At 40.7% G+C, this 16626-nt stretch overlaps 1 protein-coding gene across 2 annotated transcripts; it reads right to left on the minus strand.

Moving 5' to 3' along the window:
* Positions 1–1233: 1233 nt before the first annotated feature.
* LOC107315066 (interleukin-2 receptor subunit alpha-like) lies at positions 1234–15796 on the minus strand. Of its 2 annotated transcripts, none has more exons than XM_015865079.2 (5): positions 15466–15796; positions 6428–6613; positions 6104–6211; positions 5282–5514; positions 1234–3816 (listed from the first exon to the last, which is right to left on the minus strand). In XM_015865079.2, the coding sequence occupies exons 1-5, from the start codon at positions 15524–15526 to the stop codon at positions 3727–3729; spliced, it is 678 nt and encodes a 225-aa protein (XP_015720565.1). In that variant the 5' UTR covers positions 15527–15796; the 3' UTR covers positions 1234–3726. The 2 variants fall into 2 exon arrangements, with proteins under 2 accessions (XP_015720565.1, XP_015720652.1); XM_015865166.2 differs by having other exon boundaries at positions 5278–5514; positions 15466–15793.
* Between the last annotated feature and the right edge of the window lie 830 nt (positions 15797–16626).

The following is a 16626-nucleotide window of genomic DNA, read 5'->3' on the forward strand; positions in this document are numbered from 1 at the left end:
AATTATTTTCATTTTACTGTGCACCTCATCCATGAGCTGAAACAGACAGTACAACAACTTTCAGTTTTACTGTTTTCCTCATCTGCTGCACTAAAACAGGTATTTTTGGAGGATCGGGGGGAGTTTCAGCAGTATAGAAACAATAAAAATAAGAGGAGAGAGAAGCCTTTGGTTCTGAGCAAAGAGAGCTGGAAAACAGGACTGCCCGTGCGCAGGAAATTTTGTCATTTAAAAATGTGGTTTCAATCTGAATCACAGCAAAACCCCAAAAGTTTCCAAATTCCCCTTGAAATGGAAATTCTGAGAGTTTGGGCCTGGAAATGCTGAAACAGGGTGTTTCTGATACATCCTCCTGCCTTAGACATGCTAAAAGAAAGTGACTTTCTCATCAGCTTGTGACAGCACCGCGACCTGCTTCCCTGAGGATGCAAAAGGCTTTCTGGGGACGTCTACAATGACATCTACCCATCTCCAAGGGTCAACAGGCTCTGAGCATTACTCTGGCAGCCCTCATCCCAGATGGACTTTTTAGGCACTGCACAGCTGGTTTGCAACTGGAGTATGTAGCCAAGTGATTGAAGAAGTGGTGCAGAAGTGTTCTTAGAGCCCTTTAGTAGCACTACTCTGCCCTGTAGCCATAGACTTCACCTATCTATGGTTGGGGCAAAATCACTGGAGCTTCTCCAGGATAATATTTAGCATGGATATAAATGTTGCAGCTTTAAAATTAAAATCTATCTGGGAAATATCTTCCCTGAATTTCTTCTACATAAAAACCAAAGGAGGAAATAGGGAATTAGCAACGTTGAAATTACTGATAGAGCTGGTGTTGCTGGAGTCCTGAGTTCTTTGCTCACATGCTTTCATAGTCCCTAAACGAGCCAAACATTTATTCCTACAGGAGAAGTAAAAATGAATCTAGAAAGAGTGGGTAACTATAATGTTAAGAATGTGACTGAGAGGTAGACCTGTACTGTTCACTGCCTTCATGCACTCAGATGACATCTTTTAAGCTGTCTGAGATATGGACCATTTTTGGCTGCTGAACAGTACCTGTGCATAAGGTCACCAATATCCTTCCTTCCCTTCCTTTATCACACGACATTATCCCTCCTCCTCATCATTTGGGCTACAGCTGCCAGCAGAGTAATGGAAAACAAATCTTGGCTCACACAGAATTATAAAACCAAAGAATCACGGGGTTGGTAGACATAACAAGAAGGATCACCTGCGTTCAACCATCCAGAATTATTTATCATTACAGTTTATTGATCATTCCGTGTTGAGAAAATCAGGTTTACAAAATAAAAGTATCAAACACCACGCCTCATGTAAAACGAATGAGTGGCCATGGAGAAAGCAGGAGGGATGGCACATGCTTGGCCACAGCTTCCTTCAGTGGCTCATTTTTGCTTCCAGGCTGCACCTTTCTGATTTCCACACTCTCTGTGTGTTGTATTGAAGGATCGAGCCAACAAGCCCTACCAGGAGGTGAAGTACAGCTTGCCTGAGACTTATGGCTTTCTGATACAGTACATATACAGCTCCCATGCTGGAGATCACCTGGGTTCTGACCCTATGTAGACATTAATGGCTAAGAGAATTGAATCCTATAATATTTCTCCAGTATGTTTTGCTTACAGGTACCGAACCGACAGTGTGTCACCTTTGATTGCCAAGAAACAAAGACAAAATATGGAGAGAGGGCCCATGAGCCAACCTGGCTAGGGAAAGTAGATTAAGTCATCAGAGCAATGGGAGACATGACTCATTATCTGCATAACTGGATAAAAATGTACATTCTAGAAGCAGGAAAAATATTAGCCTTCTTCAGTCAACCTCCGTGAGTGGGACAAGTCATGCCAACCTAATTGCAGTGTTTAATAGAGTTATGTTAACAGTAACTAATGTGCGTTAAACAAATGAAGCGGAAGAGCTCAGTACCACTGCTTACACACTTTAGAGCAGTTGGCAGGTTTGAAAACATCTCATCTATTGTATAAATATAGATTGCTGTTTTCTCCCATACAATATACCAGTGTGTAATAGACCATCACTTCTCTATCTTTATAAAGATACATATTACAAATTAGTCCTGCTCCAACAGGAATAAAGAAAAGCTATGGAAAGTATAAACATCAAAGCCATGGAGTGAGAAAAACTCAAGAGGAATTCAGCTCAGTAAAGTAATGACATGCACTCTATTGCAAAATAGAAAACTAAACTAACATGTCATGCCTACTGAATTTGGAGGGATTAACCCTGTTTGGTTTTTGACATGTAAGCATATGGAGGTAATCTGGTCAATGTGGGCATCATTTAGAGTTAATGAAGAGAAACAAGTGCCTTTAGACACTGAGGGATTGGGTCTACATATAGGCATACATGTGTATATCTATATGTACAGCTATGTACAGGCATACATATACTTACAGGCAATAGAGTCAGATAAACATGTTTCTCTAAGGGACTTGTTCCTTCCCATTGTCTGTCTCAGATGTTGTTTATATTTTCTCAGTTGAACTCCATCATACCAGGCAGACTATAGCTAAAAAAGTGGCAAAAGTCTATTAAAACCTCATAAATTCCCAGTACAGTAAGTATATATCAAATACTGCACATGCTGAAGTCATGCTTGAATCTGTCCTCAGATGCCTTTGCAGTAGGCTTTTTGATGCTCTGCAAGTATAGAAGGAACTGCCAAATTAATCTTGTGCCTCCTGTGATCTGGAGCAATACTGGAGTGGAATAGGATGGAATAGAATGAGGTTGTTGTTATGTGAGACTATTAGTAATAGTGGGAGCTATTAGTAGTAGGTGAATGGTTGGACTGGATGATCTTTTAGGTCTTTTCCAACCTTGGTGATTCTATGATTCTATGATTCTATGTCAGAATACTATAATTGCTATACTATTAGAAGTGTTTCTGGGGGACAGCACTGCTAACAAAGTTCTTTCCTGTGTCACGGGGTGGAAGTGAGAACTAGATTATCTTTGAGATCCCTTCCAACCTAAGCCATTCTATGATTCTACGACTCTATTCTATGATTCCTCCTGCCTTGTAGAGAAAGATTCCCATTCAGCAGAGAGGCAGAGCCCACTAGTAATTAGTAAAGAACATAACGAGAAACTGGAATGAGCATTTGCAGAGAAAGAGGAGAAAAGGAGAACTTCCAAGTGTGAAACAGGGACACTTTGGATTACGTAGGCGGAGGAGCCTCGGAACAGGAACAAGTTATGTCTCAGTGTAGTAATAGAAGCAGTGAGGAGGCCAGACTAAAATAAGTCTGCAGTACAAAGTTGTCATGGCACGTCTGAGAAATCAGGGGGACGAAGGACAAAGAAGTACGTGGTAATGGTGGCAGATGCTCCACCAGGCTTCCCACAGACCAGCCAGAGAGAAAAAGACTGATTGCGCAATCTATCTGAAACCAACATATTTGCATAATTAACCTTAATTTCCTCACAGGATTCATTTTCCACCCGTTATTTGAACTGTCACTCTCAGTTCCACAATGGCTGAGACAAAATGGTTTTATGCACACTTGTTTGAATTCAGAAGCTCTGATTCCTGCTTTTCTTCTGCCAGTATTTAACAGCTGAACCAGACAACCCAAAATCCGGGGTCATTTATTTAATACCAGAGAAGGTATTCAGAAATCCAAGCGGTGCAATAATGAGGTGGCAGATCTGACTGAGAGCTCTCCCAGGGATATTTTTTAGACTTCATGTTTTCCTGGTTCCTTCCCTTTTATCGTCTCTGCTCGGCGACTCACAAAAAGACAGCAGAATGGAGAGGCAGAATGAAAAAAATGACTGTAAAAAGAAGACAAAATAAGCACAAAATCAGCACTTGGAGTTATCTGCAGTTACCCCAACCAGGAGAAATAGGTGAGCAGCTTAACCTGTCCCTATGCCCAGGCACAATAATTCCCCCACATGGCCCCATTGCTTTGCTCATGGGGGCAAACAGGCCCAACCAGAGGGGATCTGTGAAACAAGAGGGCAACCAAATAACCAGGAGATCCTAGTGTTGCATCCTCTGGCATAGTTAGCAATATCCTTCCTTCCCCTCCTTTATCACTCTACATTATTCCTCTTCATTATTATGTGCTACGGCTGCCAGCAGACTCCAGCTGGAATCAAGAGCCCTTGTATGAAGTCTTGAGCATATGCACAGTAAGAGCTGATTTCTATTTTAGCAGCTAATGATTGAATGGGAGATGGGGAAGGGGGAGGAGAAAATCATTTCAGACTGATCTAAATGCATCGGTTTTAGCTGTGAGCAAATATTTTATTTTCCCGTCCTCTTTCAGCCCTTTGGAAATGTGTAAGAAACACATCATTTAAATATTTACATTTTCCTCCCTTCCTTCAGTGGGAGATACGCACTGAATTCACAGAAAGTTTCAGAGGAAGAATTTGAAAATTACTGCATTTAAAAAACAGATTTTTTGGGGGGTGATCTATTTTCCTTTATATCCCTTATATGCCTTTGGAAACCACTTCATAAAAAGCTGAAGTGCTTAAACAGTCTGTACACTTTCTTTACCGACTTTTCATCTCATCCATAGGCATAGATGTGTCTTGCAGCACGGTTATTGGCTTTTAGAACAGAGATGGATCTCTTCAATAGAACAGCAAATTCAAAGGCAAAGTAATTATCTACAGGATGAGGTGAAGACTGAGCCCAATTAACAAAATGACATACTTGTCGCTGGCTGTATCAGGATGGGTGGATGAGTTGAACATACAAAGAGAGAAAATCTTGATTATTGATCTACTCTCCTGTCCAAATGTCCCTGCTCCACTGCATGGCAACATCTCTCACCTGTCATTATGCAGGTGTGGTCTCTGAGGTAGTTATCTGGGCTCTGTTATAGTCACTGGGAAGAAGTAAGTCTTTCTGTTGTACGATTCATCTAAAACTATTCATCCTGGGAAATGCTGATGCAATTTTGGAGTTTGAACTGAGGCTACACTGGCCTCATCTGTCAGGAGCGAGGAGAAAAAAGCTTATTCTACTATTTTTGTCCTAATCTGTGACAGAGTGGCTCTATCTGCTCCCAGATTCTTCTCCCTTTTTAGTATGAAATCTCCCAAGTAGGATATGACTATGTCCTTCCCATGAGCATCATGTCCACCACTGTCAGAGTCCTGTGGTCACTGATCTCTCCATCCTGAACCCCAAGCAGGTTTCTTCTTAAGTTGTTGGCTGAGTGCGGACCCTCTATGAACAGGTCATGACATTGTTGTGATGCCAAAGAAAAATCTTACCTGCCTCAATCAGATGTGACAGATGCTTGTTTGTAGGGCAGCTGTCATTGGTACATGGCTTATCAAGGGGTGTCCACTTGATACTTCCATCCACATTCTTGCACGTGATGGTGCCAGAGAAAGGAAGTTGCTTGTTGTAGGCAGTCGGGCATTTGAAATGTAATACTTGCCCCACAGAATATTGTTGGTGTGCACTTAGAGAGGTATGTGGGACAGTTTTGGGCACACCACAAAAACCTGGAAATTCACAAAGCAGCATATTGTTAGGCAGATAGATTTGACTTACTGCTTTTGTTTTTCATAGAATCAAAGAATCATTAAGGTTGGAAAAGACCTCTAAGCTCTCATCCTGACCAGCCATCAACCCATCCCCAACATGCCCACCATCCCATGTTCTTCAGTGCCATGTCTGCCCTTTTCTTAACACTTCCTGGGATGGTGACTCCACCACCTCCCCAGGCAGCCTGTGTCAGTGCCTCTCCATTCTTTCTGAGGATAAATTTTTCCTAATATCCAACCTTGAACTTCCGCTGCTGCAACTTAAGGTCATCACCTCTCATCCTATCACTGTTACCTGGGAATAAACAACGTGCTTTGTATTCATATAAAATGCAGGCAAGTAAGAAATACCAAGCTTTCCCCTCTCTCTAACATCTAAAGAAATCATTTGCTTGCACATTTTCACTTGCTCAGACAAACAGGTATTCTAGCAAATTTATTATCCCTGACTACTAAAATAATTAAGAATTACTCATTATCACTCCTGTACTGCTTCCATGGAAATGAATGGGAGAAGTGTTTTAGTGCTGATTAGGCTCTAACTTACTTGAATTATTTACTTGCTTCGGAGGTGCTGGGCTCTGGGTTTCTCTTGCTGGCTCTTGTATAGAATTTAATTTATCTGTGTGATTCCTTGAGAACAAAAGTTTCTCATCTGTGAGAAGAAGACGTATTTACTGCATGGCAGCAGGACAGAGAGCAGAGCTAAGCCTGAGCAATCAAGCTTTTACAGACAGAACAGACTTGTTAGAAGTTTTAATTTGCACAGATAAGCACAAAAGATTGTTTGTTACAGCAGTGCCCTGTTACATCTTGCACTACCCTTCAGGAAAGCACCACAAGTGCCAAAAAATAGTTGGAAATCACTTACCAATACATACAAGTTCATCGTAGACCCAAGAAGCAGTCCCTGATATATTCTGGCACCGAATCATCAAGGAGTTCCCACTTCTTCTCCTGTAGCCACTGTCACATTCATAACGCAGTTTGGTCTTCAGTGGATATGCTTCAGCAGCCAAATCAGCAAATTCAGTAGTTGAAAGACGTGGGCATTTTTCTGCAATCAGAAAACCTATGAATCAGAGCAGCCTGTGCACCCGCCTTGCTCACCAAAGAAAAGAGTCAGCTGAGTCAATGTGCAAATCCAGCTTCCTCCTCTTCCTCCTAACAGAAGACTGGTCCATTGTTGGAGGGCTAAGGAATGAAACTGCATGGCATGAAGGGAATAAGAGAAGCTTTGCTTCTTTGATTGATTATCTCCATGTCTGGTTATTATTATTAGTTATTTTACATGCTTTAAAATGTATTTATTACTTTATTATTAGTAGTAGTATTGTTAACTATCTTTATTCACATTGGAATTAGCCGTTACCATTGATTTTACAAGCATAGATTTGGGCAAAATGCAAAAAAAATCCAACTTTGGGAATCTCCACTATTTAACGTGAAACTTGCATTTATCTACACTTAACAAAAAGTATTAAAAGTTACAGTGATCTGCAAAAGGGGAGTAGACTCAGTTCTATCTGGGCACGCCAACAAGCAGCTTACTGGGAAATATATTTTCAAACCTATATATAACTTGTCCCCAAACAAGGATGTTAAGTGCTGTGTCATCAGCAAATTGTAACTAATTATACTTCTCAATCAGTTGGAATGAATTGAGATCATTTTCAGTGCACTTGAAAGTTGAGCTGCAGACCCAGAATATAATAAAGGCACTACTTAATGACTTTTTAAGGTCTAAAGGCTGAGAAATTAGAAAATAAAATATACTGGCTGCATCAGAGCAGACACTCAATATATTTGGGTTCATGCTCTGCAGCCCCTTAAGCTTATACATAATAGTAGCAGCTATTATGTGTAAAATATTTAATTACTGTCTTCACATTTTCTACAGTCATAGTTAATGCAGCCTTGGAACTAGCAAGAAAGACTGTGAAAGGGCCTTGAATTCCTGATAGCTGTTCATTTGTCATCTGCCCTTGACTTCCTAAAGTGACTTCTCCTTGAAACAAAGCCATGCCTACAGCAAACCAGCCAGCAATCCCCAAGCCCAGTCCTGTAAAGCTCTGTTAGTGCCACTCATCATTTTCTCACTTTGATATTTTCTGCCCGTTTTGCTTTTCATTATCCTGCCACTTGGTAAAAGTCAGTAAGTTCAAAGAAGACCACAATGAAGAGCACTGTGAATGGCTCAACAGCCAAGCCACACATGGACTGTTTTCATGCCCCCGTGTCTTTGTGTTATCAAAGAACTCACCTCACAAACTGCATCAGACTGTGGCTTCAAGTGAAGCACACAGCACTCGAAATAGTTAACCACATGGTTTACCACAGACTGTCAGGGTGATTAAAATTAAAGAGTTATCAGATGAGCAGCAAGTTGAGAGCATGTACTCTCACTTTCCCTATAAGCTAAAAGCATGTTTCCCTCAAGACTTCAAACGCCTCTTTGAAGCAGACTGCAGATCTGAATCTCAACACAAGGTACCCAAACCTACAAGTCTTTAGTCTCTTCTTAAGAAAAGCCACAGCATTTAGCCTATTCATCATGAAGGGCAACTGTTGTTTCAGTCAGTGATCAAATGAATTTAGGTTTCTTCTGAAGCTGCAGGCATCAGATGAGGATTGTGTATAAATGGTGCACAGAGAAGACAGTGAGCAATACCTTATTTCCAGTTAAGTTGTGCTCTTGGATCAAAAGGTGCAAGATTTGGTTGGATCTCATGCAACATTCCTGGAATGTAGACTTTTCATTTCATCCACCTCACCTTTTCTCATCTAAACAACTGATGTAACTTATTTGGCTTTTAAAACCACATTCCTACATTTGATCCAGAAAGAATTTAGAAAGATGACTCTCCTAAGCCTTTCCTTGGCCATTCTGAGCTTCTCTTTGCTTTTCTCCATTGGCTTTCTCAGAATCACAGAATGGCCCAGGTTCGAAGGGACGTCAAGCAGAAAAGAACCTTTTTACCAACAATCATATCCTTTCAAACCACTGGTCTTGTCATGTTTGACTTCCTCTCCCTTTGTTTGATACAAAATCAATCAGCTTTCAGGCTTACCATTATGCCAGTCCTCACACTGGGAGGAACCTTGCATGATTATGGACGTGCCAAAACATCAACTGCCATTATTCCTCTTCATTGTCTCTAGGTGTCCTATCTGTGTTCAAAGATGCTTTTCTTTAAGTGTTCCTTTACCTGCCTTTCAAGAATAAGTAGGTTCCCGGCATGCTGACTGACAGTATTTCTGTATTTCTAATGTCTTATATTTGGATGTTAAATTTTCTGTGTCTGACAATGGCACCATACCTAACCAAAACAAGCCCCAGCTGTCATCCTGCACTCCAGAAATTGTGGCAGTAGATGGAGTAGTAATTACTGATCATGACAACGTACCCAGTGAAGTCCATCTAAGATTGGAAACTATAATTTGGCCACCAAACCCAAAGGAGCTCCCAGTGCTTTGAATTTTAGAAGCTTCACAGGCTCAAACTAATTCACTACTTCATGCTCTCTTTGAGGTATAGTAAGTATCCTCCAAAGCTGTAGGGGCTGTAGGTGGTTGTATATAGGTGTGCAAGAATGTTTCATGGCATTAGACATCACGTAGAAAACCTGTGCCAAGAACGAATCAGTAAGAGATCTGGATTGTATTGCAGACACAAAACTCTGCCATCACCCCAGAATCCCATTTGTGCCCAAGTAAACTGGATGGTTTGACCCTAAAAGACACAAAATCCCTGAAGTGTGGGTGATAGAAGAGTCAACAGATGGGAAAAAGCAAGGGATCTAGGGAATAGCAGTACAGATCTACTCTGTGACTAGATTTCTGACTTTTTACATTTTTTAGGGAAGGTTAATTTTAATTTTCTGTGTTTTTTTTTACCTAGGTGGCAATTAATGTTAGTTTGTGTGTGTTCTTGTGATAAGAAAGTACAGATCTGCAAGCCACTGCTTGTCATCTCTGTAATAAGATAGGTGAGTTCCTGCTATTCCTACTTAAGGAAAGATCCCCCAGTGCCATTTCAGATGTCTTAAGGCATCTGGGACACCCATATAAGCTCTCAGATATCATACAGGTGCTATCAGAGGCCAATGCTAGGCAGAATTCCTTGATGTGTTTGTGTTTTGGCCTACAAACCATGCCATATCATAAGTTTATCATCCTGTGCTAAATGAAGCTTAACTGCCTTCCATAACTGATGCATATCTACCAATTAAATCACTGTAATTCAGTGATTAAACGAGGAACACAGGCATCAGAGTGAGACTGGGTCCTTAACTAGAAATATAAAGATAAACCCAACGCTATCCTGCAGGATTGAAGAGCTTTTCAATAACATATAAAATAGCCACAAAGGTCCCATAGCACTAGCGACGGAGGTCTTTATTTCAATGCTCTGACCAGCTGAGAAATTCCATAAATTACTTGCTGTGGATCTATTTTTCCCAGCCTTATCTCCTTGACTTTATCTCTACTTTCTATCCCTACAAGTTAGGCTTTTGGCTCTCCTCAACATTTAATGCTATTATCATAGAATCATAGAATCGCTTGAGTTGGAAGGGACCTTTAAAGGTCATCTAGTCCTACTCCTCTGGAATGAATAAGGACATCTACAACCAGATCTATTTTTTCTTTTATCCAGTCTAAATCTCCCCCATCTAGGCTCAGAGGAAAGAAAACCATTAGCTAAACCACATCAATTCCTTGAGTACTTGTACTTCTCTGAGATTTCCCAATCAATCATATACATTATTGACCCAGTAGAAAACTTTGCTCACAGTAGCTGTGCAGTATCAGTATTTTTGAAACTCACCTGTGTTTTTCTCTTCCATGTCTGAACTGGCAAAGCAGTGTTAGATAAGGCATCAGAACAGCACCTTTTGTCCTGAATAAGTGAACGGGGAAATTCCTAGCTGGTATTTTTAGTGATTAGTCAAACACAGGCAGTGAGTCATGCCATGGCAACCTAAGCTCAGAATTTCCTCTGCCGTGTGACGTTGTGTCACCGGTGCTGACATTATTCTGATGTAAAGTTAAAAGAGTGAGATGCAGACATAGGACATTTTTCCCCCAAATACAAAGGCGATAGGAAGGGATCAGTAGGAAACTGTCTGTTTGAAGATCTGGGTAGGAGCAGGGGACGAAGCCAGGAAGTTCACACAGCTGCCAGTTCAGAGATGGAGACTTTCCCTAGATATGCCAAGAAACCAAACCATGTCAAAATGAAGAGATTCCCCTGGCTGTTCCTGAAATGCTAATTCAGCCCAAGGGGTTCATGTTGTCTGAAACTCTGTGCTCTCTAAATAGAGCATACCTCCTGAAGATGAAACTGTTATGGGTGAACAGAAGGAATTGATACCAGCAACTGGACTGAAATGGTAATGAACTTTTTCTAACTTCAGAACTCTTTTTTCCCAAAGGGCCCAATAACGAGGTAGCTGTAGCTCTTTCCCATTTGATTATGCCATCTAAGTCTATGTGGGTTTGTAAGCTGGCAATAGGTGGAAGCTGTGATGCTGAGCTGCAGACCTGATGTTTACGATAATTTGCCTGTGAGATTTTGGTTGTCTGTACTGCAGATTAAACACAGATTATTTTATGAATTCGTCTGGGTATGTCACGAGTCTGCCATTTAAGTGACAGAAATGCACTGTAAATGAAATTGCCAGCCACAAGTTTTGATATCAACAGCAATGGGAAAGACACCAACACTATAGGGCAGGAGACGGGTTTCCATATTCTTATTTTATTCTAAGGAATAGAAAAGTGAATGTCTGCTGAGCGCGTTATTCTAGAACACGTTTCTATTGAAAAGATAGCATAAAATAAGTTGGAATACGAGCTGGGGACTTCTCTATTAACACTTTGTTAAAAAGGATGAAAGTGTTCTTAATCTAAATATTTTCATAAACAAGACTGGAACCTTTCTCATGCCCAGGGATAATTCACAAGCATAGTTTAGCCTCTTAGCTGTTTTCATGCCTTTTTAAAAGCATAAACTAATGAATACCACCCAGCAGACAAATAGCAGGCATTTTAAATCCCTCTGTAGTCACTAGAAAGGGACTTGCAGGCAGTGACTCATCACTCCCTTATCTGCAATCTGGTAGATGATCTGTACCCTAAAAGCATTTCTTTATCAACTCTGGCTGGGAAGGGGGGTCTACTCATCCATCTTGACGGATACATCAATGCTGCAAGTGGCTAAAGTTAAAGAAGATGAGATTTCACACCTGGTAGGGACTGGGCAGGAGATTTGCACTGCAAACGTGGATTTGAAAGAGGGAATGTTAGGAAAGAAGGGGGGAGTGCTTCATAAGGGAGTGAATGGTAGGTAAACTAAACCAGCTCAAATACAGCTCAGTGAATATGAAGTGTATGAAGTAGAGAATGGGAGACATTTGTTTTTCTTATTCTGTTCTTTTTCTTTTTTTCTCTGTGTTTATAGCCTTCTTGTTTCTGTGGTGAAGTCACGGAGCTCAGTTTCCTTAAAGGAAAGCCCTGTATACAAAATAGGAGAACACAGTGTCTGATTTTGTAGAAATTGTATGTGAAAACCTTGCTTTGGTGTGTGGCATTTGGTTTTAAAATAGATTTATCAATTTTTTTGCTTAAATCTGTGGCTTCCATTACACTTGGCTCTTAGGTATCTAAATGAAAGTAACATTACTGAAAAGGAAATCTGGCCTTTTTTGCAGTGATGGACATTCAGACTCTATTGGCTGGAACTTTCTCAGCCTTTCCTTTTGTTGCTATGGAGAAGATCTTCTCTGATAATGGAAATGGATGTTGAGCAAGTGTCCCAGTCTTAGACAACACTGAAAAAAGGCCTGGTGGGAATCTTGACTTTTGGAATTTAGAACTCAATTTCATTTCACTTATGACCTTAGTGTAGAACTGGTCATTGAGATCTTTGTTGGAGCTCTTAAGAGTGGGATGGAAATTATTTGTCACTGTTGATTTCTTTTTCTGACCTTGTGATTGCACTTTAAAAGGAGAGAACATCAAGAAAAAGCAGATGATAAAGTGGTGGGATGAGGAATGGGGATTTGAGCAAAGAAAGTCATGAGAGGACTTTGGAAATGTGATTTTGGAGAAGCACTGGAGAAGATGGAAAGAAGAGTAAGTAATTCAGGTTGAAAAATCATTCCAAGATTCGAGATAAGGGTAAAACACAGGTAGTTAACATCCAAAAGCTTGGATTTGAAGATGCAGCTCGTGTAACAGGAGAGACAAAGGTACTTATCTGGGCATCAGGAAGTGGGACCAAAAACATGATACTACAGGGAGCGAGTGATGGTCTAGTGAGCAGAGTCAAAGGTAGTTTCTTTCCAGTAGTAGCTAGAGAGGATTTTTTATCATAATAAAAGGTAATTATAGAATCATATTGAATCATGGCATCATTTAGGTTGTAAAAGACCCTTAAGATCAAGCTGGAAATGAGAGACATATGGGGACATATGCAGGGAGAAGATCTTTCTATCTCAGAAGCAGATACTGCAGGCTTTCTCTCCACAGTGCTGGCTTTTTTCTTTGCAGGATCACAATTTTAGCAATTAAAAAATTAGTTTTTGATTGTAACTCTATGGTGGGCACTTTGCTGCTGCGAATCACTGTATCTGGAAGTTCTATAAGCATATTTGCTCTCTATTTGACCTTAGAAGAAGCACTTGTATGTGGTTGACAACCGTAATTTATTCTGCACTGCATTTCAAATCCATGGAAGCAAGTGCTAATATGCAAGTATAATGGGAAAGAAATTCCTCTCATTTAAATGACTGAGATCTGGTACCCATCTTGTGTGGATGAAATTCAGCTGAATGAAATTCTTCCTTTTGTGAGTTTTAATCCCTTCCAGGTTTGACTTGCAAATATATTCAGTGTATTCCTGTAAAATGAATACCAAGGTGGAAAGATCGTAGGAGCACAGTCCAGCTTTCATCTTGTATTTGACCCTCACCTTGCATACGCCCTGTCCATGCTTACAGCTCCTAGGCACTGCTGCTGTGCAGGGTAAATGAGGTGATGTTCTTCTCTGCATTTCTCCTCTCCATCTTCAGCACTGAGGCGTAGTTTAAATTAACGACCCTTGGTTTCCCCATTTAATATCAGAGAACTTTGCCCTCTGCAAAGCACTTTGAGACCCATTGGTGAAACCGCTCTTTAAAATAATAGACTTTATTTTCTTTTTCCCCCAATGATGTTTATTGCCAATAGTTCTTTTTGGTGGGTTTGGGTTTGTTTTTTTTTGTTAAACTCTTGCAAACAACAACTGTGGCAAGATCTGTTTACTGAACTGAACCTGAAGTATTGGGCAGAGCTGAAAAGAGTAAGGCAAAATAACATGAATAGCATGGTGTGTGTTGGGATTAGAAAGATCTGCTCTTTTTTGACCTCCTTGATGTAGCTTCTTTCCTTTCGTTCTCCTTATGCCTATTCCCATTTCTCCCCATTGAAGACCATAAGGAATAAACACTCTCCTTGTTGAACCTCATAAGGAATAAATACAGCAGGTCTTGCAACCACAGTACTTTAGGCATCCATATGATAAGAAGTTCTAAGCTGGTACAAAGGGCAGTGTTTCTACCCATTTGTGTTATTTTCAGGGAGACATTTGTATAGATATAAATTATGATGTATGAGCACTGGGAGAGACATTCAAAATAAATACAGGGAGCTGAGAGAGGGAAGAGAAGCTTAGAGCTACAGCAAAGAATGCAACGCTATGCATTTATTTATTCATCAAAGAACTAAATCATGTAAAATTGCATAAAATGCAACTACTTAACACCTCATCATTTATTTTTTTTCCAAAACCCAGAAAGATTTCTGATAAACGAGACTTGTCAGCAAGAACTCTCACAATGTCTCCTAGGCACAGTAATACAGAAAGCAAGATATAGGGACTTGACTCATCCCAGAAGCGATCCCATCCATTTACATATCTCTGGCTGAAAGTCTCACTCTGTTGCTCTCATATGCAGCACTTGAACAGCATAAATATACCCCACATAGGGAAAATTTCAGCCTTTACAGTCAAAATTATTTAACCAGAATGAAATCAGCTGAGAGTGAAATATTTGTTTAAGTACTTCTGCATTAATGGGTAGAACTATTTGGTTATAAGCATCCCAATCTTTCCTTGAGATGCCCTGACCTTAGTGAAAGGTGTAGCCCTGCTGGAGATGATCCATTAGCAGTTAAAATATGAGGTTATCCAAGACCCTACTTTAGGTTGTGTCTGCTCACACCTCTGAACCTGGGCATCACTAGTTTAAAAGCAAACACACTGGTATATCACCAGACCATTCCTTAGTACACACAACTGTCACAATATATGAGCCAGATATAAGCAGTTTTACAATGTATACACGTATAAAACTGTGCTGAATGAATTAGCTGCCTCCATTTATAGGCGCTGCTGTTTGGGAGGTGTGACTGAAAGGATATTTGGTATCTTTAGTACCCATAGCAAACTTGGACAGCACATTTTAGCTTATAGCAGGGCTATCAGTTTTACCTACCGAAGCAATAACATTTTGGTGCCTATTTTTACATTTCCTAATGTTACGTAGAAAATGGAAAAACAAACTCAGAAGCTGCCTGAGAAGCCCGAAGTTGCTTTGATCTGCCCACTGTTCCAGTGATGGGTTGGAGGATACACACATTACTCAGACAAAAGTATCCCGCGCTGCTCTGGATTGTCTCTGACTGATGCTTTGTGGGCACAAAACCCATTCCTCTCATTTTCTTAGAATAAAAATTCCTTAAGTAAGTACTTAACCTCTTTCCTTACCTGAAAGGAGTGTCAGGACGTTGCGAACATCCTCCAGCAGCCACCACGAAAATGCAAATCATATTTTCCCTCCCCAAAAATCAGAAAGAGTCATTTACCTGCCCTTGTTCCCATGATGGATCCAAGCAAGAGCCACATCAAAAGGCGCTTGAGCTCCATGGGACTTGATTACATCCTTCCTCCGTAACGCCAAGGATGGTGAAGTTTCTGAGAAGCGATGGGTTGGTGTTGGCTGTCCCTACAATCTATCTACTGCATGGTTAGCCCTAGAATTACCAAGGACTCTGTGGTCAGCAAATGGTTGTTTCACTGACTGGCTCCGCGGAGAGATTAAAGGCTCTTCGGGTATTAGTAGCTTTTATCCAGGAAATCAAACTTAATGCACAGCGCCGCAGTGCGTGCTGTCGTGTGGAGGAAGTGGTTTGACACATCAGAGCTGCTGACTCCAGAGATGTTCCTGCAGCTGAGGGCAGTAAAAGGGGCAAAATATTAGCAGGTTTGTTCAACCACTCAACTCCAATCATGAGGCTGAACAAGCATTTGAGAAGGATTATCAGTATAGCATAGCTGTCTGGTGTATGAGCGTGGGTATTAGACACAAGCTGTGTGCTCTGCCTACAAAGGAAGAAGTCCCAAGGGATATTGCTTTTTTGGAAGTTTATTTGCTTATAGTGAAACCCCACTCCAATATGTTTTGATGTACGCAGCTTCTCTGAGGCAGCTGAACTTCTGAAGGAAGGACATTTGACCCATAAGAACCTATAAGAATGAGGTTGGTAGGTTTGGAAATGGCTTCTCTTGTTCATGAATTGTCCAGGTTTCAGCTTAAGCAAAACGGATTCCTACAAAGGGAAAACTGAAAACGGGGAAGGAAATATTGTGCTTTATCTCCGTGTAGTCCGAAAGACCTGGAGAGATTTGGTCTTTGAACATCTGTCTGACAGTCATAGGTCCTAATTTATTGCCTTTTTCCAAGGTGCTCAAAGATATGCAGCTGCATATAGTCATTTGGGTTAGGAAAATGTTTGGTGTATGGGACTGAGAGAAATCCTGGACTTTTGTCACACAATTTGTCCTTCCTCTACTGAAAATGTGATCTGATCTTTGGGGGCAGAGGAGTTCACTTCCAGTTGTTTCTTCTGTTTCTTGCCTGGTTGAACTACTGACTTTCATAGCTGAATCACTGTGGTTGGAAAAGTCCAGTGAGGTCATCTAGTCCAACCATTGACCCCCTACCACCATATCACTAAGCCATGTCC

Source organism: Coturnix japonica, chromosome 1 (assembly GCF_001577835.2).
Source record: "Coturnix japonica isolate 7356 chromosome 1, Coturnix japonica 2.1, whole genome shotgun sequence".
Classification (NCBI taxonomy): Eukaryota; Metazoa; Chordata; class Aves; order Galliformes; family Phasianidae; genus Coturnix; species Coturnix japonica.

Coding starts and splice junctions, on each gene's coding strand:
- LOC107315066 (XM_015865079.2), bottom strand. CDS start 15,526: ATGGAGCTCAAGCGCCTTTTGATGTGGCTCTTGCTTGGATCCATCATG. Junction 6,614..15,465: donor CATCATGGGAACAAGGGCAG/GTAAATGACTCT, acceptor TTCTGATTGCAG/AAAAATGCCCACGTCTTTCA. Junction 3,817..5,281: donor ATCTGTCACATCTGATTGAG/GCAGGTAAGATT, acceptor TTCTTTTTACAG/TCATTTTTTTCATTCTGCCT.